We start from the raw sequence: 24,542 nt of genomic DNA on the forward strand, positions 1-24,542 counted from the left end.
AATATTATCCTTTTAAAGGCCGGGACCGTTTCCTCATTTTGTTACGGCCTTGAGAGCCTAGTGAGCTAGTCAAGTTTCTCTTGATTTTATTAGGCCTATTGACCTTATTTTTTGAAAAATCGTAGTTTGTATTCGACAACAAATTTGAGGATTCGGAACCATTAGGCTCTAAATCCCTAACACTTAAAAGTGAATACGAATAGTCGATTGGATTTTGAGATTTGTTTTTTGATGTAAATAGACGATCGCAACTTAAATTGACTTTTGTAGGAGAATGAAGAGGAGAACTCAAACTATTGTTGAGAGCGTCCTCGTTTATGTTTTTGAGCCTCTTTGAAAGAGGAACTCTAATTCTGTAAAGAAGACTCCTGCAATAAACTGGAATTTGGTTTTCTTTTGGTAATTCTTGATTTATTATTGAAAAATCCCCAGACTCAAGGGTAGAATACTCGTTAGAATTGATAGTATCCTTATTCTCCGAGAACTCAGAAGGGGTAACATCTACGTCAGTAGTAATTAAACTGTTTGACTGTGGTTCTGAAGGGTACGAATCCATAGTGGTGGGCTCTAGTTTTATCTCAGGATCTTCTACTTTTATTTCGGTATATTCGTCTAATTTATCGGTCGAAACCCATTTATCAAATAATTCAGACTCATGCACTAAAAGAGGACTGGTTCCAATATCAACTGTCACCTTAGAATTCTGATTCGAATTCCTAGATTTTTGAATAACAATGGGTGAACAACCCTTATCTAAGTGATTGTCTTGTTTTGAAGAAACACTTTGCAAAACGAGATTTAACTCTAGAGGACCCATGTTCATATAAGCAAGGTCATCTGCATCATGAAACTGTTGATCACTCATCAACGAAGTTCTATTAGTCATAGTTCCAATAGAGAATGTTTCGACATCGTTTTCATTTAAACTGTAGTCATCCATTTCATCGTTGGTATCGACATTACAATCAATGATGGGATCAAACTCATTATCCAATATGGTCCCATCTGAATCCCTTTTCCTTTCTTTATAAGATCTAATAGTAGAGGATGTGTTTACAAATCTTAACAAACAAGGTGGTGCTGTATAATAGTTTCTAGCTAAAAGTATGGGAAGTTGCTCCGATCTGGTGGTTGGAGTTTTGGTTTCTGTAAACAGCGGCGATTCCAAGGTGCTATTAGGGATCCCATTTTCTGATAAAATGTGAGAAGAAGATGATGATACGAGGTGTGAATTATTGTCAGAATCTGAATATGCGCGCCTTATTTCGGACGTTGTTTCATTTATTGAAACATCGTAAACGTCGCGATTTAACAAAGTATCCAGAACAGATAAGCCATATTTACTTTCCTTTGGATTTGAGGTTTTATTTGGTTTAATCATAATTTTGTACGAAATTTTAAGGAGAGTAAAATAGTAATAGAAAGAATTAGGTAATCATTATAAAAATGGCAACAGTTGGTGATATAATTGACAAATTTTAATAAGAAATAAATATATGTGAAATGCTAACGTGAATTTAAAAATATGTGTGTGTTAAATTTTAAAAAAAGTGAATGAAAATTAAAAAATACTAGAAACCCAGACAAATGATAGGTTTTATAAATAATAAAATAAACCAAAAAAAGTAATAAAAATTCGTAATTACATTTTCAAATATAATTGTAAAGGTGTACCAATATAAAATGTATATATACTAGTGTTTGTAATACACAACCTGACAATAGGTAGAATAAACAACAGTTATTGTCCATTATTTATTCATTTTTGTATAATATTATTTTTATTTTTTGTATTCTCTTAAAATAAAGAGAATGTTGTAATTAGGCTTTTACTTTTTGTGTAATGTAGGTATGCCATAAAAATGATGTTTTTGATTTTAAAACCGGATAAGTATTTGAAACCACAATCAACTTGCCATAATTAACCAAAGGTTTTACAATGGTTCTTCCTGTACAATCTATCCAATTGAATCAGTATGGAATAACTGATCCTGTGTCCAACGAAGGTCCAACAAACAACGATATCAAGGCTTCCAGAGAACTTCTTAACCTACTAAAATCATATAATTTGTATGAAACTGATGAAGGTAAAAAAAGAAGAGAAGATATTCTGGAATCTCTGAACCGCCTCCTCCAACAGTTTGTTAGAAGGCAAGCTAAAATTAATAGAGGATTAACAGATCAAGAAGCAAGTCAAGTTTCAGGTAAACTGCTTACTTTTGGATCATATAGGTTGGGAATCGTAGCTCCAGATAGCGATATCGACGTTTTGTGCCTATGCCCGAGGAGCGTAACACGAGAATCATTCTTTTCTGATTTTTATAATACATTGACAAAAGTAGAAGGGATATCTAAGTTGCAACCTGTCCCAGACGCCTACACACCAGTAATTAAACTATATTTTTATGAAATAAGCATCGACATACTGTTTGCCAACTTGGATGCCCCAACTGTTAGTCCACATATTAACGTTTTGGACGATAACATTTTACGTAACATGAATGACTCTACAGTTCGCAGCATTAATGGATGTAGAGTTGCAAGTTATATACTCGACTCTGTCCCAAACAAAAATTACTTTAGGACAACACTCAGATTCATAAAGCTCTGGGCCTCAAGACGTAAAATATATTCAACAGTTGTAGGATATCTTGGTGGTGTGGCTTGGGCAATTTTAACGGCAAGAGTATGCCAACTGTACCCTAATTGCGCCCCAAACCAACTCATAGAGAAATTTTTCAGGGTATTCTCAGTATGGCAGTGGGAATGCCCAGTGACCTTGTGTAAGATAAAGGAGCCGCCAAACATTCCAGGACTAATGTCGTTCAAAGTATGGGATCCGAGAGTTAACCCTCAGGTACGATTTTAATGAATTTAACGGTAGTTAGGATCGACATCACCTGATGCCAATAATTACCCCTGCATTTCCTTCTATGAATTCTACTCATAATGTAACTGCAACAACCAAGAAAGTGATAACAGAGGAGCTTATGAGGGCTTTGGAGATTTTTAAAACTCCAAACCTCTCGAATCTCGAACTGTGGGAGAAGGTTCTAGAGGAACAGGATGTATTTTCTAACTACAAGCACTTTCTTGTAATAGAAGTATACGGATCTACTGAACATGTTAGTTTAAACCTATGTTAAAGTTTGTAGGCTCATGGAAAATGGGAAGGATGGATTGGAAGTAGGATGAGATTCCTTATAAGTAGACTGGAGAACTTAGGAAACACACACATAAGACCAATTCCTGGGTTTTTTAAATTTGAAGTATTTTTTAATTTTTTCAATAATTTTTAGGATGATAATTGGGATTATGCGTCATCTGCCTTCTTCGCGTTCAAGGTCATATCGGGTGTGGCAGAAAACTCAAAAACGCTGGATATACGCTCAGCGGTCCAGTCATTTAAAGATATCATAAACAATTGGAGCGATATGGAGAAGTACAGGGACCAAATCAGCTTTAATATCAAACACCTTAAAAACAACCAACTCCCTGATTATGTTCTATCAAACAAGTCGAAAAAGAGATCAATAAATGAAATATCAGAAGAATCTAATAGATTGTAATTTATAATAATTTTGATTTTTTCATTTTCCCCCTTATATAATACTAAATTTTAATTCTCCTCCACATTTGACTATAATTAGATAAATATAAGGTTATTTAGAACAAATTAACTAATTTCCTCATTTATTATAATTTATTGATTTAATATAAAGATTTAACTTGGAAATAATTAAATCCGGTGAGGCGGAATCGAACCACCGACCAACAGATAGCCGCTACTCTACAGTCTGCCGCTCTACCAACTGAGCTATCACCGGTTTCTTGGAACCACAAAATATAAATTTATATTAACGAGTAAAAGGTGTGAAAACACAAAGGGAAAAAATTCAAAACGACAAAAATTATTGATTTATAGACTAGATCGAAAGGAAATAGGGATGCAAATATTAAAACCTAAACAATGAAGAGATGGAGTTGATCACTGAAAAATATTATCAGGGATAAACATACTTTTCAAATGGAATCCTAAGGAATAGTCTTCCTCCAGGTCCGCGAGTTTGTTCAATCACCTGAAAATAAAGTTAAAATAAAACAAATACATCGTGGGTAGTGAATTCAGTCAAAAGATTGTCCAGTTTGGTTTCATTATGGCAAATAGTAATGGCCCTAGAATCATGGAGTATGGAATTCTTTTCAATTCCGATGAACTTTTTAGTATCTTTGGTTGCTCTAAAAGTGTGTAATGAAGATAGAAACAAACTCAAGTTGGATTTGTGCGATAAGTGAAAATAGTTTCTGGTGATTCCTGCTAAGAGCCTCCAGTATAGTTTGTATTTGAGCTGCGCTCTTCTGCACCTTCTTATTCATAAAGAAGTTCGGTGGTGTGTTTTGCCATATTGAAATAAGTTCTTGTCTAAGAAACAATAATGAGAGGTAAACTAACCCGAATTCATGAAGTGTGTTGGTGTGGACAATCCTGTACTTTCCCAGTATTTTATCAAATTCATTAAAAATCGGTCCTGAATTCTGGTGATTCATCGATCCTATCACTTTAACCTAAAATTTTTTACTAAAAATTCCAAATACATTTTTAAGCGCTATCAAATCTTTCAACGTATTGAATCCTTCATTCAACAAGAATAGGTCAATTCCGTGTATTATCATATAAAAATATGAATTGAGTGATTCAACCTTTCTTGAAATTCTCTAAAATATAATTAATTGATTTTCCTAAATACCTTGAGGGCTTCAGACTTTGAAAGTGTTTTAGTGTCTAGTATCTTGTCACTAAGATAATTCCAGAGATATGAATCGGATCCCTTGATGGCATATGCATTTATTGTTAGGTTTGGTGAATCACTGAATCATAAATGTCAACAAATTACCGAACCTTAAAGCAATCTTGGAGAAAGCATTTAACAAATTACTATTTGACCCTTTTCCATAAAAAATTAAATGAAACCCATTAAGTATCCAGGTCTTCCAGAATATCATCGGCTTAATGTACTCCCTATCAATCTACAATTTCAGTAGATAATCAAATACCTTGAAACTCTTCGATGTAAATTGATTTACCAATTTCGTGTACGATTCCAAGCTTGACTTTTCGAAAGCTGAAATATATATATTCTATTAAAATTACCTGTTTTAAGTAAATTTGCCATTTTCACGTTAATGTGATGGCTAAACATTATCTTTTCCATTTCAGATGTGTCCACAAATGGTCCACTTCTCGGTTTCATGTACTGATACAACAATGTTTCTGTAATATCAGGTGCATTTGGAACCGGTTCGAGAATTTTTCTAAGTTTTAATTATATATTATTAGGACTCACTTCAAATTGTCGAACGTGTTTAGGTTTCCCATTAAGGATGATAAATCGAACTTTAAAACGTCAGAATAATCTGGCAATAACCCATTAAGCTTCGCTGTGTTTATTTTTGCATTTATGTTATTAGGCAAACTCAACTTGTCGGTTTTGACAAAACTTTTATCATCAGTTTGTTGTGTTTTAGTTTCGAAAGTATGGTTCGAAACTGAATCCACTGGCTCACTTTCGATGATAATAGAGTCTGATAAATAATCTTTTGTCATACCAAGTAGGTGACTAATTTTTGATTCAAACTGTGTTGTTGTTTTTCCATATGGGTTTTCATTAGTTATGTAATCCATTAGCCAAAGGAAGTTGCTTGACATATGATCGTACAGCTCCTTGTCTCCAATGATCTTTTTTCCATGGTATTTAACGTTGAAAATTTTCCCTTTGTATGTATTTAAAGCGAATCCTCTGGAATGGAATTCGCTGGGATTAATAATTTCTTTTAATTTTTTATCTAAACCGGAAGGAATTGACAATTGGAAATTAACGTCAGACATTTTACTAACATTTGTAAAAAAACAATTTCAAAAATTGGATAAATCGTCCGGTTGTAACCTAAATATACAATGTGTATATTACGGTAGAGATAGGTGAAATGAATTAAAATGTACAAAAATGAGGGGAAATGATACTGTAACAAAATATAAATTTTAAAATATTAATGCTGTAACTCACATATTCTTCTTCCCAGATAAGAGGAAAAGGAATAGTAACCAACTGAATTTAACGATTCAGACATGGATTAACAATAGCAAGGTCATTTTGTACAAAATTTCAATTATTATGAAAATATAAAGTCATGAGATAATGGAAGGATTAGTTTTAATCCAAAAAAGTTCATTTTTATGTCTTAATGTGTAAATAATATTCCATAGTGGGGAAGATGTGCACAAATATCATCTGACTGAATAATTATATTCTTCAATTTATAAGTTTACTCATTAATTTGATTCTACGGTCGGTTTATGACTGTATCTGTAATATAAATTTGAATCAAATTAATTGCTATTTAGTTTTGTCAACAACTAAAACATTATTCTCTCCGCTAATTTATTTTTTGTGAGTTTTTAGATCTTGTTATTCCTTTCTGAATTATACGTCTATTTCTTTTTTCATTTTGTATATCCCAACTTTATTCTTGTGACCCATGTGTTGATGTTGTTTTCTTAATTCCAATATCTATAAAGTTTTTTTGATTAAATCAATGTAATTTTCAATTCCTCAATGATATCGTATAAATTCGGATTACTAGTCTCAATTTTCTTTTACTCTGCCCTCCAGTCAATAAAATATGCACAATCGTTCCATTTCACGTTCAATAATGAGTTTTTTGACTTTCAATCCGCTCCGGAGACAACCCATGAAGATAAAAGGTGCCCCTACGAGGTCCTAGGAGTGAGTAAAAATTCTACACATAAAGAAATAAGGAAGGCATTCCTTGGGTTGAGTAAAAAATATCACCCCGATCTGAGCACAGACCCCGACGCTTCAGATAAATTCAAAGAAATAAATGAAGCATATGAAATACTAAGTAACAATGATAAGAGAGAAGCATATGATAATCATGGATTCGCAGGACTCGATAGAATGGCAAGAATGGGAGGAATGCCAGAAGAATACGATATGGATGATATATTTAATAACTTTTTCTCATCAGGATTCCAAGGCACAAGAGAAAAGAAGGCTGAACCATTGGTTTATCCATTGACAGTACCATTAGATTTTTTATACACGGGAAAAGAATTCGAACTAACATTAGAACTGACTAAACTGTGCAAAAATTATGATGAATGCGAAACTAAGCGTTCAGATTGCCATGGACCAGGATTAAAAGTAGTAACTCAACAGAGAGGCTATGGAATGTTCATTCAACATCAAATGAGAGATGATACATGTATTGGTAGAGGAAAAGGCTGGCTCCCAAATTGCAAAGTACTTTTTTAAAAAACAAAATAATATTTAGGAATGCCCTAATGGACCGGTATATACAGAAGAAGTCCAAGTAACGGTTAATGTGGAACCAGGTCATAAGAATAAACAAAATATAGTAATGGAAGGAAGAGGACAAGAAAAACCAGGACTGAAGAGGGGAGATTTGGTGTTTGTAGTTACAGAAAAACCACATGATGTGTAAGTAATTATAACAATTATTTATGATTTGAATACTAAATTGTAAATCTAATGGAAATTTTTAGATTCAGAAGAGAAGGAAATGATCTACACTGTAAACTTGACATATCGCTAAAGGAATCACTTACCAAATTCGAAAGAGAAATCGATATTTTCGGCCAAACCTCAGTAACTGTGGCACAAAATGGAGTTACACCTCATAATCATGTAATAAAAGTCCAAGGAAAAGGTATGCCAGTCTATGGTTCAGATAAATTTGGAAATTTATATGTGACTATCAATGTCGTGTTTCCAAAAAAACTCACACCAGCACAAATTAAGTTAATTGAACAAGCACTTTAATAAATAATATTGAATGTACATTAATGTTTATGTTATATTTATTTGTTTGTTTTTTAAAAATGTAAAATATGTGTTAAGTAGTAATGTGAGCTTACAAAATGGCTTTTCTACATTCATATGGATTTGCAGCTAACCTTCCATTAAAAAAACTAATTTACAATAGAAGAAGTTTAATTATACCCAAAATATCCAAATTTAATGTACAAACCAGGTCATTTACAAACACACATTTGAGCACGTCGAATCAAGAATCCAAAGCCGATTTATTGAATCCGGTTCCGAAGAATATTCTTGATTTCCAACGTAACACCGATGAAATCAACCTAATGGAAACCCATAGCCTGACTATGTCGATGATGAGATCAAGTAAATCTGGATTTTTAAAAAAGGTAATTCTGTAAACCATAAATTCAATTGTTTTTAGAGCGTTTGGGATAAATATATCGAAAGAGCAATAGAATTGGTGGATAAATTTAGTGTTAAAAACATATCGATATTGATGATATCAGTGGCAAAATCTAGAATAAGTAACACCGACTTTTATGACCGAATGTCAGAAAGACTTATAACCAAGTGCAAAAATTATATAAATACATATAAAATGAACCCTTTGAAGTTTTTTGATGATGACAAAAGATCAGAATTTACACCCTTCAACATATACACGATATTATCAGCATGTTCAGTGTCTGGCTATAAAAATGAGACTCTGTTTAGATTGTTATATAAAGTCTCTGAAATCAAAATACATTACTTTAACAAACTCCTTGATGACTGTGTTAACTTAAAAGAGGGATTGGAACATTCTGATGTTTTGGAAACATATACAAAGGATGATAAGTTTACATTCGAGGATGTGGCGGGAATACTATATGTATACTCCTGGAGTAATTTTCAAATTAAAGGAATAGTCCCTAAATACTCCGATCTATTCAAAAAAATGTATCATATTGGAGCCAAAAAGGAAGATAAATACATAACAATAGTGGGAGAACTTACGTCCAAATCGTTTGCAATAGCTATAAATTCGCTTGTCAAATTAGGGGATAGAACAATTGAATTGTACAATATGGGATTGGAATACCTCCGTAGAGAAGTAGATTGCCTACCTTGTCGTGATATATGCATGATATTTAATTCGATTATTAAAATTAGGAACTCTATGCCAGATTTTTACGAAGATGTGAATGCAGTCCAAATTTTAACAAACAAAATTGTAGACAGACTCTCGGGAGCCAAATTGGACGCTGAATCAATGGTCAATATTTCATCAACATTTGTTAATATTTTTAACTCAAAAACATTTGTACAAGAGGAAATTGGAGATATTAAGAACAAATTTAACAAATTTTTTACTGAATCTATATATAACTTGGTTAGTGAAAAGGAACTAGATGCCCCTATTGTAATACAATTATTATATAACTCATCCATTCTAGGATTCATCCAACCCTCAATGATTCTCCTGTGTAACGATAATCTAAAATCGGTGGGATTAACCGGAACTCAACAAAATATTTCTGAATTTTTAACAAGTTTGCTGTTGATATACAATAATTCCCGATCCAATAACCTTAATCAATTAATAAATGATCATGTAGTTACAGTATTAAGACAATACTCAAAACGATTAAATTATGTATTATATCCAAACACTATGGGACTTTCAAAGACTAAATCAAGACCAGCCAGCCTCTATAATATTTTAAAATTGGAATCCAAAGGGCTGTTAGATGCGCCCTCAGAAGATATAAATAATGATTGGAAGGAGCTGACTAGAGAGATATCAGAATACTCAACTGATAACCTTAATTTACTGGCAACAATGTTAAACTCAATGGGGAAATTTAAACAATGTAGAGATTTTATCAAATTTGTGGTTCTCTCATCGGATTATATTAAAAGGTTTTTCAAAGGTTATTCACACCAACTGGGATCAAAACCACTCAATATTGAAACTATATCGGCAATAGTGAACTCTTTGAGCAGGTTAGAGATTTTTATTTTTCTAAATTAATACTAAATTACTATTTAGGTACAGAATAAGGAATCTTGAACTGATGGAAAACTTTTCCAAATTAATCAAAATTCATAACGATAGACTTTTGGAAGATGGAAATTTTGAACAAATTAATTATGTTTCACTTTTCAACATAATTAACAGTTACTCTAAACTAGGTCTTCCCCAAAATCGTATTTTTCACATTAGAAATAAAAATTTGTATAAACATTTAAGAAAAACTGAAAAATATGATATTCAAAATCAGATGTTTAGTTCTATTTCTAAACTATTGCTATCATGTGATTTTGACAAAATTAATATGCAAATGGTAACAAACTGTCTGTACAGTTTGTCACTTGTAGGATTTGATAAGTTCAGTAGATTAAGTGTCTTGAAGTTGATGGAACGGTTAATCAAAAGGTTGCCCAAAGAAACTGAAATATGTAAAAGAAACTCAATTGATAATGAATATGCTTCACCGATTTTAGATTGTATAGCACAATTTGATGGTCTTGTTGAACATGAAACTACTGGAACTAAGGAACTCTTTTCACAACTGAGGATAGTAATGATGATGCTCTATTTGATGATAAAAAGAAATTATTTCAAGTCAAAAGTTTTTGATATTTATTTGAAAAGAATGAAAAGAGTAATTTTAGGACAAAATAAAGATTTGAAAATGGGAAGAAAAAAGATTAAAAGAGACATAGAACTAATTGAAAAAGAAACCAAACCCATAACTCATTTAAATCCCATGTCAGGTGTAAATATATGAAATTAATGTGTATTTTAGGATTCCATAGAAGTGTTCTAACATTGTTGAAAAAAATATATAGTCCAATTCAATCAGAAGTATCGTGGAGAAAGGGAACCTATTATATCGATCTTGTAATTGGAAGCGGGAAAGAGAAATTTTTTATAGAAATAGATGGTCCATATCACTATTACTCGGGAACTACTGAAATGGTTTCATCATCTAAGGCAAAACATTATATTATTGAGAGTTATGGGACCAAATTGGTACACATCCCCTACTTTGAATGGTCAAAATGTGTAAGCTTTTTTAAAATTAATAAATTTATTTTCAGGTTGGAGATGAAGAAAAAATCAAATATATTGAATCGAAATTAAGGCGTACTATTTAAATCTAATATTTAAAATAAATTGTATACCAAACATGAAACTTAACAATACTTTAAACTAACCTTCCCATAATTTATCTTTCGTTTTTCATAAAAAATATATGTATATTATAAAATGTGTAGAATTTATTTTAAATATTTGTCTTTTTTGCCTAATTTTAAACCTAAATCGTAGAAATATGATGATGGCATTCAGAACGCAAAATATTAAAACAGAACTTCCACATTTTAATAAATATTCCACCGAAAGTTGTAAAAAAAGCGCTTTTATGCTGGATTCTATAGCTCCTAACCGGGAAATGACTCAAACAACTGTGGCTGAGGATGTAATCGCACCTGGAAAATACTCAAACTATAATAGACACCCAAATTTTTGTATAGGAAGATATAATTTGTTTGAAATTGATCTAAGAGATCAAAAATCTATAAGGTATAATAAAATTTTCCCCAATCTTGTAGCATACTACCATCTCTTTACCAAACTAGACTTTAGCCTGGGGAGGTATGGATCCGTGTCGATTTCATACAAAGATGTATCTGAAAGAAATCTTAGTGAAAATGTTAATCCTAAGTATTCCTATAATTGTAACAATATAAACACGCTGAATGAAGAATTTTGTGAAACTTCACTCATAAATATTAACCGAAAACTTATAAATAATAAATATATGCCAGAGGATATTGAGTTTTTGAAACAACTCAATGAACAGGAAATAGAAACATATGAAGTTAAAGATTTAATAAAACCAATAGTTTTAGAAAAAGAAATAAGGGCAGAATTAAAAAACAATATCCAAGAACAAATAATTAGTAAATTTGACCTAAACAGATTATATAGGAACATTCGTCCACTTAATTGGCTCTACCTACCTAATACAGGCACAGTAAAAATTAGTATGTTTATAGAGGACATTTCCTTGCCATTGTCTATAAATTTTAACCTGTATCCTGGAACTAAACCGCTGGTAATAGACGATGCAACTATAATAACCCCCCCTGAAGAACCCACTTTTAGTAGTTATGAATCGTCTAACTTTGGTGGGTTAATGGGTTGTCTCAAGGTGAGACCTGTGAATAATTTTTCTCCGAAAAGGATCCTTTCAAATGATTTAAAAAAGTCAAAAATTAAACTCATAACCATAAGGGGTACCACTAGGGAACGATTTAATTTACTGTTTAGACTGTTAGAAATGCTGGCAAGGAATTCTCCACCATTCAAAGCACCATTCAAACCATCATTGATAACTTCTGAAACTTATCAGGAAATTTTGTTTGACGAAAAAACTCCAATTAAGTTGAAGACGTTGATTTTGTATGTACATTCCTACTTTATATTTGTCATACCCCTCCTAACATATTTCAATTTTGCAACTGGGCAGACCCATTTGTGCAACTCTTATACAACCATAGATGTTAAACCAAGAGTAGTGTGGCACCCATTGAAAAGCAGCTACGGCTCTTCCAATATAAATTTTATACCTCCAGAGTACAGAAACGCTGGATTCTTCTCTAGTGATCAGCTCCATTTCGAACCCGAGGTTATATTCAATTTGCTTTCAAATTACAATGGGTTTTGGAAAATAATAAGAGGCCATAGAGAAAATGGAGTCAATAAATATAGTTGTTTGGAAAAAACGTTCGAGGAGGATAAGGACAATGGATATTTAGGTGGTCAAAATAAGGAGAAAAGGGATTATAAAGTGTACTACGTAGGAGGAAAGATCAAAATGATTTACAAAGAACAAGAAGGTGCAATAATATTAAATTTACTTCTTTAACATGTTATTAATGCATTCTTTTACAAACTGGTAGCTCACCTTGGAGTCGAAAGAATGAACAAGATTAATAGTAAACCCTGTAACGTAGCCAGAATTTCTAAATTTAGTATTAATATTGTATATACTAAATAATATTTAGTGTATAGATAACTACATACTTTGACATTGAATAGTCTAGAGGATGCTTCTTGAGGTATTCGTCGATGAGTTTCTTTGTTTTATCCAAATCGTACAAAAGCAAGTTCTTTGACCTGAAATACTCCTCAAAAGAGCCTGTATAATCCAATAGGTTTGGTAACTCTTCCTCAAGATCTGATAAATTCAACTTGTAGTTCAAAACCAGTTTTAAAAGTTCTGAGAACCTTTCGGGTGGCATTAAGAGCTTGTTTGTAGACTTGACCAGGGGAAGCAAGAGGTTTACAAAGTGATTTGCAGCTACTCTTGAATCTAAATAAGTGCACAATTTATCATAATATTCTGTCCATGAAGCATACTTGTAAATCTCCTTCAAAAGCTCCTTGTTCACCTCTGGATACTTTTCCAGAAGTGATTCGAGCCCCTTGAGACTTTTAGGGAGACAATCCGTTATTCTCTTTATCAAATCGGGACTCTGGTATATTACTGGAATATTTGGCTCAAAATAGTTTCCATAAGAGTCTGAGGGTAACTTGTTTCTAGTTGGCTCCAGGCCTTTGTACTTATTCCACTTAAGAGTGGTCCCCATGGGTGTGTATTTATGGCCATCTGGAATGTTTTTCAAAATTGATAGAAACACGTTTTTGATAGTTTCTAGGATTGATCCACCTTTATTTTCGGGGTTTCTTTTTTCTTCACTCACCAATTGATTTAAAACACTAGGATTACTAAAGCTCTCAGAATTAAAGGTGTACTCCTTTTCAGGATCGTAATCATTAACAGCCTTGTTGATTGTCACAAAAGAATTCAAATTCTTAATCTCCACACGGTTCGAACCATCAGGGCGAGATAAATTTATATCAAATCTAAAGTTTCCTCTAAACCTATTACCGTTTGATAGGCCATTTAAAAAAATCAATTCATAAGTCTTTTTGCAGGTCTCCAGTATTTCAGACCTTGTCAACTCAAGTGGAGCAGTGACCACTTCAGCTAGGGCGATTCCGCTTCTATTGAAATCAAGGCTTTTTGTTGTACCATGTACATCCACTCTCCTGGCTGTATCCTCTTCAAATTGGATTTTCGATATCTTAACAACCTTTCCAGTGCTTAACGTTATGCTTCCGTCTCTGCCAAGTGGGTTCAAGGTTTGGGTGATTTGGTAGCCCTTTGGCAAGTCAAAGTATTCATAACATTTGCGATCAAATGATACTTCATTAGATATCTTACAGTTGAAAACTTTACAGACTCCTACGGCGTACAAAAACGACATGGGAGATATGTGTGGAGTCGCTCCCACTTCTCCTTTACATACTGGACAGGTATACTCATTTTCTTTCAGCAGCATTTCGTTAAGGGTCTTTTCGTCAACATCTCCGTACGCTTTGAACTCTTTCGAGTCGTAATAAAACTTCGCGTACTGTTCAAAGTTCATGGGTGAGGTAGGGTCATAATGTGTCTTTGAGGCAGTTATTGAAGGTTTATAATTTGACTGTATATCCTCCAGCACCTTTTTAAAACCATTGTACACTTTCCTTCTGTTATCGGCTGGCAGCGTTTTATATAGATCTGGGTTTTCAGTCGCGTTCAGGGTAGTTAGGGGTGAAGCGATACTTCTGCACGAACAGAATGCCTTGTATGGAGATGCTAGTTGTACGTGTGTTTCTATGCCAGTCAGAATAGTTTTTGAGTTGTCATGGCCGCTAGAATAAAAATCTTCATACAGATCATCTGCCTGCTCTTGGTTCAGGGAAAATTCCTGGGTTTTATTCATATATTTATCTTTATTTAAATTATTTGGGTTGATAAAAGGGATATTAGAAGTTACGTTGCCATGGAAGGCTAGGGGTTGTTCCATGAAAATTCTGGAATGGAAACAAGCAATGTATGTAAAGGATTTTAGCGATAAAAATAATATAATATTACTGGCTATGGATAAGAAAATACACATATCAAACTCGAGGAATCACATATTGAAATTATTATCCAGGATGTGAATATATTTAGTGGTCAAGTCAATGTGTGTAACTTGAAGCATAAATGGGAACGAAATCTAAAAATTATTTTTGATAAAAATATAAACCTTAATGAAATTAATTAGACTACAATTTTATACTTTAGGATTCCATAAAGTATTAGTACATTGTTCAGTTAATGAGTTGGAATGAGATTCCTTATAACGTACATAAATTTTTTAATACTTCACTGATGTATTAATGATTAAAATCTGTAGTTTAGAGTTTAGCTTTCCTTACACTTATTGAGATCCTCGATTTCGATAGATAGTCTTTGACATCGGATATTTGATCCTCATCAAGAGACGTTGTGAACCCGTGAAAAACATCATTTGGACACTGTGGAAGGTTTTTGATGAAATAAGGGTTAGCATAAGGTGTTTTAGTATCTTTTACCGTTTCGAAACCATTTAAATTACTTGAATCCGGCTTTACATAATGATATAATTTGCTTATTCCTATGTGTTTTCATGAACAATAGTAACTAATTTGTCTAATATTTAAATACCATGTAGGCATCTTCTTGAGTTTTTTGACATGATAATGATCGATCCAGAATCAACAACACAAGAAAGGGGAAATTGGCTAAACATATAATTGGGAATTTTGTCCTACCTTGGATCCTCTTTACAAATACAAAAAATAGCAGGAGCTCCTAAACTTATATTTATCACTGGGTCATTTGTTTCCTCAGCATCGTCTCTGTGTAATCTCAAAAAGTAACTGTTTGAATAGAAATTTATTATGGCCGACTAAATATAAAATGTTAATGTTAGAAATAAAATACATCTGCAGTAAAGGGTTGATAAAAGCCAGAAAGTAAAGTGTTGATTTGATTGACAATTTTGGCTATAATCTCGGGAAATTGTGTGAATCCAATGTACTGTCTTTTTCCCCAATCGTATAAATGACCTATTGTTGACCATCTTAAATTTTTGAAAGAGTTGCTTGGCCAGATTGGGGAAGATATGTTAGGATCCATGAGGAGCAAATTGCTATTGTTAGGTGGCTAGGGTATAATTATTAGTTAGTAAACTAACATTAATGTAGGATCTGAGTGTTTCACAGGCCAAAAGCAAGGATTGGTCCTGAGTTAAAAAGTTTCTTAGGACAAATACTCCTACAAAAAGTTAGTTTGACCAGATAAAAAACCTGGGAAATCTTCGAAGCCATATAAAGAGCATGGTTCAGAATTTTCACTCAAATTTGTTGATAACACAAAATGAACAGAGTAGTTTTCGGCATTTAAAATGTGGATGTTGGATTTATCTGACGAATCTGTCAGATTTCCATCAGAATCAACATCGGCGTTGGCATAATTTATATAATTGTCGACTATTGAAAGTAAAGTTCTCCGAAAGGAGTTAGTATTTAATTTTGTATACGGAGTGTTTCTAATACACAAAAAAACTGAGTTACTTAGCCCATTAACATGGTTGTTGTCGTACATCACTTAAATAACTAAATAAAAGAAATTGCCAAATGGACAAAAGAAAATCAACTATAATACATATGTTATACAATTAAAATATTAGTCTAAATCGATATAAGGTGTGGAAGGTTGGGGAGCTCTGGGTCCTTCCCGATGGTGTGCAGTTGTCGTTGAACCTAGAGTTCTGGACTGAGCTTCTGTGAAGTTAGATTGAAGATCTTGCAATTTCTTCTCTAGAACAATTAGAGCAATTTCTAAGATCTTTTCTGGGGGTATAGAACCAGTAGATTCTATAGTGAAATGGAACTTAGACTCATCTGGTTGAATACGTATGAGATCCTTATGACCTAATTCCCTGCAATAATTTATACACTCATCACAGTATATGCAGTCAAGCTTGTTAACTACTTGAAGCCCTCCTGCGTCTAGCTTAAATGTTTTATCTGAGTGGCCTAGAAAGGAAGGGTTCTCTGATCTTACGCCGGTGTATTTAAAAACATTCCTGGGACAACTTGCTGCAATTCCTGCCTTCTCATCAGACGAAAGTTGCTCCATTAAAGCTGAATTGAATGAAAATCTTGGTTCCATCTTATAGTTAACGTTAGCTACTATCCATTTTGCGTGAAACTTCCCTAACCCTTTGGACGCAGTTAACTTCATGTTAATTGACTGGCCTCTTTTTAGTTTAACGATGGGAATTCCATCTGTTGCTCCGTTAAAATTAGTAACATCTGCCCTTGGGATTGGCATCGGCAAGTTTTTGCCGTATATTGACTTACTATGAGTATCGTCAGGCACAATATCGAAATGAGTAACTAATCTGGAGTTAGAATCATTACATGAAACGTCTAGTGTATAATCTACTGTACATTTTGCACATTTATCTGTACATTGACACCTATCTCTGAATTCAAACTCGCTTGCTAAGGTACTATCTATGGGCAGCAGTCCTAATCTATGCGATATATACTCATCGTGTAAAACACTGGTATTTTCAAGTACCGTAACAATTTCTATTGCCAACGATGGTATTTCTGAAAGAATAACTCTTCTGATTGCGTTGGCTGTACTGACATCGGAGTTTAGAAGGATGAAGTCCATGCGATCCTTCCTTAAATCTACAACTTCTATGGATGGCTTTATCTGCCTGGGCGCCCAATCCATGTTTAAATTTTATATTAAAAAAAATTAGAATTTGGGGCCTACAAATGAAAATAAAAAATAAACTTCAGGAATCGTGCACTACTTAATTGAACGAAATTAACCACTAAATAAATTTTTCCAAATAAAAATAAAATCTTGATTTTAAAAAATATTAAATATTAATAAAGTGGCTTATCCAAAGCTTCGGGATTTATTTTATCCATAACATCAATGACTTTGTGAATGAACATCGAATGCCTTGATTCACCCGAATGATAAATGAAATCATCGTAATCATAAACATTGGATAGAGATTCTATGGTAAATTTATGTGTTATGGTTAAAATATTATTAAATAAGAAAAGTGTGTTAAAACTTACGTCTGAAAATCTTGTTGCCCTGTTCTCCGTGGAAGACACCTAAAATAGGTTTAACAATCAGGGAAATGTTCATATTAGCAGTTTCTTCAACATTTTCATCAATGTAGTTTGCGTAGTTCTGAAAATTAGCTATAAATTTAAGGTAAAATACCTCTAAAAGTATCCTCCTGGTATAACATGTATCAGGATTCTCAACTCCGTAGATGATTTTGTCAACATTCGATAATATACATGGGTTTTCGTAGGCCAGCCTTCCTATCATCACTCCGTTTAACTTGTGAGGATTGTTATCAGTGTCGACATTTTCAGAGTTTAGAGCATCCAAAATCGACTCCATTGTCTTAAATCCTCCGTTAATAGTAAATTTCAGGTGAGGAAAATCCCGTTGTAAACGGAATACCTTTTCATACTGGAGCGGGGGTACAGTCCTGTTTTTCTTAGGGTTTATTCCCTTTAACCAGGCCTTTCGTGAGTGAATGATGAAGTGTTCGCAACCTGACTGGGAAACTGTTGAAACGAAATCCTTAACAAACTCATAAGAATCCGACTCATCAACGCCTAATCTCGTCTTAACAGTCACTGGAATCTCCAATTCCTTAATCATGTTGTGTACAATATCTCTAACAAGCTCCTTTTCACGCATAAGTGAAGCTCCAAAACAACCTATATTTATTTTGGGGGGGGAGAAATTTATCTATACCTTTCCCTGATACTCTTGGGCTAGGGCATCCTACGTTCAAATTTATTTCATCGTAGCCGAATTTTTTAAGAATCCGACCAGCCTCAACGAGTGTTTCTGGACAATTCCCTCCTATAAAAATTTCATTGTGATGAAGAAACCTAGTTGAGCTACAATTGGGTGTTCATTTTCCTCAAACTCTAAAAATCAATAATGGTTTATTAACATACTTAGCCATCGAGATACCGATTCTTCGGAAGCATTAATTAGGGATGAGGCAACAAACATTTCAGTCCATAATTGTGTTTTGCGAGTAAGTAACCTCATGAATTGTCTAGAATTAAATTAAAATCTTTAAAATACCTAAATTGAAGATATGTTACATCAAGCATGGGTGCGATCTGTAGGGAAGGTTTAGAATGAGAAACAATGCCATTTCTCATTGTATTTAAATTTGTTTTATGTATATTACTAAACCCTTCTACTACTCTAAATTGTTGTTTACTTGTTATTAAATGTGAATTTGTTAAATTTAAGTGTAAAAAGGCATAAGAATTCTTATTTAAACAGATTCCACTAACTATTCGAATGGGAAACAAATTTATAATAATATGATACAAAAGGGTGTATAGGCTAATGTTTATTAAAAAAGAAATTTGCATTACTATGGTACATATATCATTTCATATAGCATTTTTAATGAAAAAAACTTGAATATAACTGAATTTCAGATTAAAAAATATAATTTTATACATACTGGTTATTCATATATATTGAATAAACTTAAATATTCAATTTCAAAGTCATATTAATACACCACATTGAACAACTGACTTCAGAACATTTATAATATTTTAACATTAATATTTAAGATGTGGATTTTTGCTTATTTTAATTAATTCTTTAATATAGATTAAACTGGTTAGATGGAGTCAACAGCTAATTCCGATCCCGGACCTCCAATGGTTGACAATTTTTGTCTTCTGTACCATGATTTAAAGGATTTCCCTCCTAATTATCAAGATAAAGATGAGTCTGAGTTATCCGAAGAGGAACTATATAGGAAGGATTTGTATGGCACTTTAAATAATATCGCAAAACTCAGGGACGAAATAGTAAATAAGAACCAGGCAAGGTACTTAACTGAAGAAAAGTTAAAAATTCAACTAAACGACTCAAGGAATCAGACTAAACATTTCGGTGTTCTAGGCAGTAACCAGTCTGCTCTTTTGCAAGCTATTGACTCAAATTACAAGAGGCTAAAACTACTATACGAGAAGATTTATAATTTACAAATTGAACTCCAGAAGATTTACATTTCGCTCTGCGAGAAGTTGGAACGACGTTCAGACCACTTAATTGAGATCCACAAAGTTTCTAGACTTTGCTCTTATAAACTATACGAATATAAGAAGAGTTTATAATATTATTTAAGCTTTAATACTTGTCTATATAGCAACTCAAGCTTCGCTTGACCTGAAACTACCCAGTGTATGTAGAACCTGAAAAGAGGCGAGAGAAACAGTAGAACTAATTTGGCGATAACAGAATCCAAAAAATATGGTACATGTTCATTTACATTTAATTGTTTCCTGTACTTGAAAAACACTAACTTGTAGAACTTGTTCATTTCCTTTATGAACCTGATTCCAACAAGCGGACTAACTTTAGTACCAAGATTAGGAACCGATCTTGAATATTTGAAAACCAAAAAAATAGCTTCGAAAAGTAGGTTGAAGTTTGAAAGGTCTAAATTGTTTGTAGTTTTGTTCAACTTTTTAATATTACAAAACAGATTAAAAAGAATATACAAAAGCTGACTGTAAGAGTTTAAAATCAAGTCTATTTGTAGGTCACTAAAAATCTCACAAATTCTTTTAGAATCCAGATAAATGTATCTGACACTTCCAAACCCATAACCACGTATATGACCAAACTCATTACGGTAAACCTCTTCATTTATGACCTTTCTAATTTGAGTTGACTCAGATTTATACTCATCAATCCCATGATCCAAAAACTTAATTATAGTCCTCTTTCTGTTATTTTTCACTTTCTTAATTTTAACAGACCGATTCAGAACACTCGTGTCACAGAAGATGTAGAGCAAATCTGTGAAACTGTGCCAAGTTGATAAATACTCATTGAAGATCAAAACAACCCTGAATTTGAAAATTAGATTAACCAAATCATGATCAAAATAGAACGGTTTCAAGAGTGTCTTCAAATCAACTAAATTCAACAACATCTTTGATTTATTGTCAACCCAAACGTTTTCTGTGTCCTTGGTAATCATTTCATCACATAGTCTTAAAATACTTTCGGAATCTTCATCCACTCTGGTGTATAGAAAACCACTCATCAACAAATCCCTATAACTTATTACACTTGAGGATAATCTTGAGTAATTTCTCTCCTTGGTCAAATTTACCAATAGAATGAAGATGTTTGGGAAGCTAAATTTTCTCAGCAATCTGTTGTAGAACCTTGAAAATAACTTGAAAATTGAATTTGAAAGTATAATTTTGTATCTGGTCTTAACTTCCATGTATTTAAACTCTCTAAGCTTGTTATAATACTCAGAGTTGGTACTAATCTTCTTTAATCTTTCTGTGAAAACTGGGAACACGTTCTTAACTACAGAATCATATTCATGTCTTAAATAAGTTGAAACGCAGTTGTTGAAAGGTTTGATGAATAAAATTTCCTCTACAAACGACTTGTTTAACAGAAGAAGGCGGTCAGTAAACAACTTGTAAATCAGCCTCATGAGAAGTTTATATATAATATTTCTCGAGGTTCCTGGTGAAAATAACCCTCTTTTAAACAACATATTCTTCCTTCTGATATCAAATTTTCTAAACCAAAATTCAGTCAAAATTGACTTTATTTCCCAAAGTACAAGGTCCTTCGGGTTCCATCTTATTAGGTTGTTTGTAATTAAGGTGCAGTTGAACAGATCACTTTTGGTACATTTTTTTAGGTATCTATGTAATCTTTTGCCAACACCGCTAAAGCATGGATTTATATGAAGCAAGAAGAAGCATAAAGATATTATAATTAAGTTATAGGTTGACCCTTTAAGTTGGTTTAGCCTATTTATTTCCTGCGAAAATCTCTTGCTATCAACACAGTTAAGGTATTTCCTAAATTTATCTAATGCAATGGCATCTTTTTCGCTGGATTTCAATTCATCATTTTCCAGAATAGAACTGAATTTATCAATTATCCAGGCCAATACAGATTCTGAAACTAACATATAAGGTTTCTCATCATCATTTGAGTAGAAAATTTTGAGCAAATCAAAAAAAACAACACTCTCATCATTTCTGGGAAATCTCGTGTCTAATAAAAGTCTGAGAAAATCCTTTTGTAATTCTGTTAACAACAAATTACTTTCAAAAAATAATGTACATGATGTGTAAGCAGAACTGGAATTTAAAATTTTTGAGTTACAGGTGAGAGATTCAAAAGTTATGCTGTCAATTATGGAAAACTCTTTCAAATTTGGAAGTATTGTATGGTACAAATTCTCTAGAATAAAAAATAAAACAAGGGATTCCGTTATTTCAATTTCATTAAAGGTGTTCCAATTTTTGGATAAGAATTTAATGTATCCATCTGAATACATTATATGTTACATTTTTATCTATTAAAAATTCAGAAATAGGGATAATAGTCCCATAGAATCTTAGATTAACAAAATGTGTTAGTACTAAAGTGTGAATTTGGGGTTTAAAATAATTGAGTTTTCCTCAAAGGGAATTTTACAAATTTTATACATCGTTTTAAAAATAATGAGTTCCTTTTAAGGAATAGAATCCCTTAAATAAAGTCAATATGACGGATTATTTCCCCATATCACTTGCATTAGTTGAATCATTTCATTTAAGGTGTAAAATTTCCAATAATTAAATTTTATACACATATCATAATAAAGTAAATGAGTCATGATCATGGGTCTGATGGACCTGGTTCTGGAAATAATGAAGATTTATCACACGGTTTACAAATAAATTCAATTTACTGGGAAACGGGACATAGAACATATTTACCGTTCTGGGCAGGACTCATAAAGAAGTTTAGTCCCAAGATAATTGACGACAAGGTAGGCTTTGAACTTATAAATATCTTTTAGCTGAGATTACTTTTGGGAGAAACGAGACCTGTGTCACACGAACCGTTTGTATTTTATGGAGATTCTGGATATTTCAGAAGTTACTACGGAGATCCAGATGTAAATGTTGTTTTCCCAATCAAAAAAAGAACCAATTTCTGTTTTTCGCCAACAGGTAAATCAAGTTTGTCTGAACTTGAACATAAATATAATAAATACGGAAGAGCTAAACCAAATAAAAGTGAGCTCGTTTTCAAAGATGTTCTGAGATCAGCAAAGAAATTGGATCAAATGGAAAACCTTGCCAAGAAATGAAATTAATTTACTCTATATATTTTTTAAGCATCGCAAACACTATTAATTCACAATCAATTAATAATCTTCGGTTAAATCGTTTTGGGTTTTTATACAATACTTTTTACAAAGGGAATAATATAGAAAGGAGGCGTTCAACCTTTAGTAATGAAAGCGAACAGCCCCAAGAATCTGATTCTGCCCTAACAGAAGATGATTTGAATACTATTAATGTGAGTAATATTAGATTTAATATATTCATAGGAATTCCTGACTGACCTTAGATCTGGAGTTTACGGAGTAGAGAATAAAGAAGATCTTGAAAAATTGGAAAAACAAAATGAGAGAAATCCCTGTGAAAATAATTTAGACCTTAAGGAAGTTCTTAGCGAAAAAAATGAAAAACTTGAAAATCAAATGAGGAAAATTTTTGACATTTCAAATCTACCAACTTCTGAAAATAACAATATTGACTGGGAAAATTTGGAAAATCAGATTTCAGAAGGTAAGAAGGAATTAGATATAGAAGAGTTGAAGACAGTGGTTCACTCCATTTACCGAGAAAGTGGATTATTATCTGAACCCTTCAAAGTTTTGGAAACATCAGAACTAAAGCTCAAGTGGAGACAATCATTAACCAATATCGAAATATTCTTCACAGTAGATAAGTCCACTAAAAAGAAGGACTACGAAATCAAGTTTCTCCCATCCACTCTTACCATTAAAAACCAAGAAAAGATTCTACTTCATAAAACCGTAACTAATTTTACATTTAGTCTCATTATTGCTATTTATACAGATTTATTTAGCTGGTAATATAATAATGGCGTAGTTGTTTGGGAAAGTCGACTGTGATGGATGTTTTTGGACCATGTACAAGGACCCAACCTCCGGAACTAAGTATGTTAACATTAACCTAAGAAAGCGTCCACCGAAGTTTAATAACATGTGGGAAAACATTTTCGGTTAATCACCCAAATTTAAATTAATTTGATAAACCAATGTTGTGTGTATCCACTCACTACACAATATACACTAATTTATTTTTTGTTAAGTATAATATTGTTCCAATTATTTTATATCAAATAAGGATTTTTTTAACACGTTTTGGTTTATATAGAATTACAGAAATTTTTGCAAGCTCAATGTTGTTGACTGACCTTCTAAGATTCCTGTTCAATGTTTTAAAATTCTTATTAGCAATATCGCCTCTCCTACTCATCGTGCTAATATTCGTTAAAAACAAAAACCCTAAACCTAAACATCCAGGAAAAGCACTCGATAGTGATGACGAAGACTTCTACGATGATAAAAAGGATGACTAACTTGTATACATTATTATTAAGTACAAAGACTTTTATTATTAGAACAGAAATGTCGTTTTCAAACGGTAAAACTATAACTCTGTGTAGGAATCAAACTATTTTGATTCCTCTATAACATTACTGCAACTAAGAACACCTCTAAATTTTTTTTAATAACAACTAATATCATTTTTATCTTATTCATATTATAAATATCAGAGCAAATTCACAAATATATAACTAATAATCAATAAATAATTAA

The 24,542-nt window shown here is 32.6% G+C and overlaps 12 protein-coding genes across 12 annotated transcripts, besides 7 other annotated features; 5 read left to right on the forward strand and 7 right to left on the reverse strand.

Moving 5' to 3' along the window:
• Positions 1-4: 4 nt before the first annotated feature.
• On the reverse strand, positions 5-1,381 carry TA19775 (uncharacterized protein; the record flags this gene model as incomplete). Its single annotated transcript, XM_949575.1, has 1 exon — positions 5-1,381. The coding sequence occupies one exon, from the start codon at positions 1,379-1,381 to the stop codon at positions 5-7; it is 1,377 nt and encodes a 458-aa protein (XP_954668.1).
• A 558-nt stretch (positions 1,382-1,939) lies between these two features.
• On the forward strand, positions 1,940-3,569 carry TA19770 (polyA polymerase, putative; the record flags this gene model as incomplete). Its single annotated transcript, XM_949576.1, has 4 exons — positions 1,940-2,857; positions 2,889-3,125; positions 3,156-3,269; positions 3,300-3,569. The coding sequence occupies 4 exons, from the start codon at positions 1,940-1,942 to the stop codon at positions 3,567-3,569; spliced, it is 1,539 nt and encodes a 512-aa protein (XP_954669.1).
• Positions 3,570-3,744: 175 nt separating this feature from the next.
• Positions 3,745-3,827, reverse strand: a tRNA.
• Positions 3,828-4,004: 177 nt separating this feature from the next.
• TA19765 (origin recognition complex-like protein, putative) lies at positions 4,005-5,887 on the reverse strand (the record flags this gene model as incomplete). Its single annotated transcript, XM_949577.1, has 10 exons — positions 4,005-4,079; positions 4,110-4,239; positions 4,271-4,423; positions 4,454-4,566; positions 4,597-4,716; positions 4,749-4,783; positions 4,896-5,028; positions 5,056-5,123; positions 5,153-5,313; positions 5,346-5,887. 10 exons carry the CDS (start codon positions 5,885-5,887, stop codon positions 4,005-4,007), a joined length of 1,530 nt encoding a protein of 509 aa, XP_954670.1.
• Positions 5,888-6,614: 727 nt separating this feature from the next.
• Positions 6,615-6,692: a sequence feature (Signal peptide predicted for TA19760 by SignalP 2.0 HMM (Signal peptide probability 0.900, signal anchor probability 0.026) with cleavage site probability 0.318 between residues 26 and 27).
• Positions 6,615-7,862, forward strand: TA19760 (DNAJ protein, putative; the record flags this gene model as incomplete). The annotated part of the gene is made up of 3 exons (XM_949578.1): positions 6,615-7,322; positions 7,354-7,520; positions 7,586-7,862. The coding sequence occupies 3 exons, from the start codon at positions 6,615-6,617 to the stop codon at positions 7,860-7,862; spliced, it is 1,152 nt and encodes a 383-aa protein (XP_954671.1).
• A 98-nt stretch (positions 7,863-7,960) lies between these two features.
• Positions 7,961-10,639, forward strand: TA19755 (uncharacterized protein; the record flags this gene model as incomplete). The annotated part of the gene is made up of 3 exons (XM_949579.1): positions 7,961-8,251; positions 8,287-9,851; positions 9,898-10,639. 3 exons carry the CDS (start codon positions 7,961-7,963, stop codon positions 10,637-10,639), a joined length of 2,598 nt encoding a protein of 865 aa, XP_954672.1.
• A 546-nt stretch (positions 10,640-11,185) lies between these two features.
• Positions 11,186-12,784, forward strand: TA19750 (uncharacterized protein; the record flags this gene model as incomplete). The annotated part of the gene is made up of 1 exon (XM_949580.1): positions 11,186-12,784. The coding sequence occupies one exon, from the start codon at positions 11,186-11,188 to the stop codon at positions 12,782-12,784; it is 1,599 nt and encodes a 532-aa protein (XP_954673.1).
• Positions 12,308-12,376: a sequence feature (1 probable transmembrane helix predicted for TA19750 by TMHMM2.0 at aa 375-397).
• A 124-nt stretch (positions 12,785-12,908) lies between the features above and the next one.
• TA19745 (aspartyl/glutamyl-trna amido transferase, putative) lies at positions 12,909-14,867 on the reverse strand (the record flags this gene model as incomplete). Its single annotated transcript, XM_949581.1, has 1 exon — positions 12,909-14,867. The coding sequence occupies one exon, from the start codon at positions 14,865-14,867 to the stop codon at positions 12,909-12,911; it is 1,959 nt and encodes a 652-aa protein (XP_954674.1).
• Positions 14,796-14,864: a sequence feature (1 probable transmembrane helix predicted for TA19745 by TMHMM2.0 at aa 2-24).
• Positions 14,868-15,150: 283 nt separating the features above from the next.
• Positions 15,151-16,381, reverse strand: TA19740 (alkylated DNA repair protein, putative; the record flags this gene model as incomplete). The annotated part of the gene is made up of 6 exons (XM_949582.1): positions 15,151-15,389; positions 15,440-15,516; positions 15,547-15,683; positions 15,719-15,940; positions 15,972-16,051; positions 16,084-16,381. The coding sequence occupies 6 exons, from the start codon at positions 16,379-16,381 to the stop codon at positions 15,151-15,153; spliced, it is 1,053 nt and encodes a 350-aa protein (XP_954675.1).
• An 81-nt stretch (positions 16,382-16,462) lies between these two features.
• On the reverse strand, positions 16,463-17,527 carry TA19735 (DNA-directed RNA polymerase ii, putative; the record flags this gene model as incomplete). The annotated part of the gene is made up of 1 exon (XM_949583.1): positions 16,463-17,527. The coding sequence occupies one exon, from the start codon at positions 17,525-17,527 to the stop codon at positions 16,463-16,465; it is 1,065 nt and encodes a 354-aa protein (XP_954676.1).
• Positions 17,528-17,875: 348 nt separating this feature from the next.
• Positions 17,876-19,259, reverse strand: TA19730 (uncharacterized protein; the record flags this gene model as incomplete). The annotated part of the gene is made up of 6 exons (XM_949584.1): positions 17,876-18,549; positions 18,587-18,697; positions 18,727-18,765; positions 18,796-18,899; positions 18,929-19,198; positions 19,231-19,259. The coding sequence occupies 6 exons, from the start codon at positions 19,257-19,259 to the stop codon at positions 17,876-17,878; spliced, it is 1,227 nt and encodes a 408-aa protein (XP_954677.1).
• Positions 19,141-19,198: a sequence feature (1 probable transmembrane helix predicted for TA19730 by TMHMM2.0 at aa 7-29).
• Positions 19,231-19,241: a sequence feature (1 probable transmembrane helix predicted for TA19730 by TMHMM2.0 at aa 7-29).
• Positions 19,260-19,991: 732 nt separating the features above from the next.
• On the reverse strand, positions 19,992-22,196 carry TA19725 (uncharacterized protein; the record flags this gene model as incomplete). Its single annotated transcript, XM_949585.1, has 1 exon — positions 19,992-22,196. One exon carries the CDS (start codon positions 22,194-22,196, stop codon positions 19,992-19,994), a length of 2,205 nt encoding a protein of 734 aa, XP_954678.1.
• A 312-nt stretch (positions 22,197-22,508) lies between these two features.
• TA19720 (uncharacterized protein) lies at positions 22,509-24,301 on the forward strand (the record flags this gene model as incomplete). Its single annotated transcript, XM_949586.1, has 6 exons — positions 22,509-22,673; positions 22,704-22,923; positions 23,109-23,209; positions 23,241-23,732; positions 23,809-23,941; positions 24,105-24,301. The coding sequence occupies 6 exons, from the start codon at positions 22,509-22,511 to the stop codon at positions 24,299-24,301; spliced, it is 1,308 nt and encodes a 435-aa protein (XP_954679.1).
• Positions 24,146-24,214: a sequence feature (1 probable transmembrane helix predicted for TA19720 by TMHMM2.0 at aa 385-407).
• Positions 24,302-24,542: the final 241 nt, after the last annotated feature.

Source organism: Theileria annulata, chromosome 1, assembly GCF_000003225.4.
Source record: "Theileria annulata chromosome 1, complete sequence, *** SEQUENCING IN PROGRESS ***".
Classification (NCBI taxonomy): Eukaryota; Apicomplexa; class Aconoidasida; order Piroplasmida; family Theileriidae; genus Theileria; species Theileria annulata.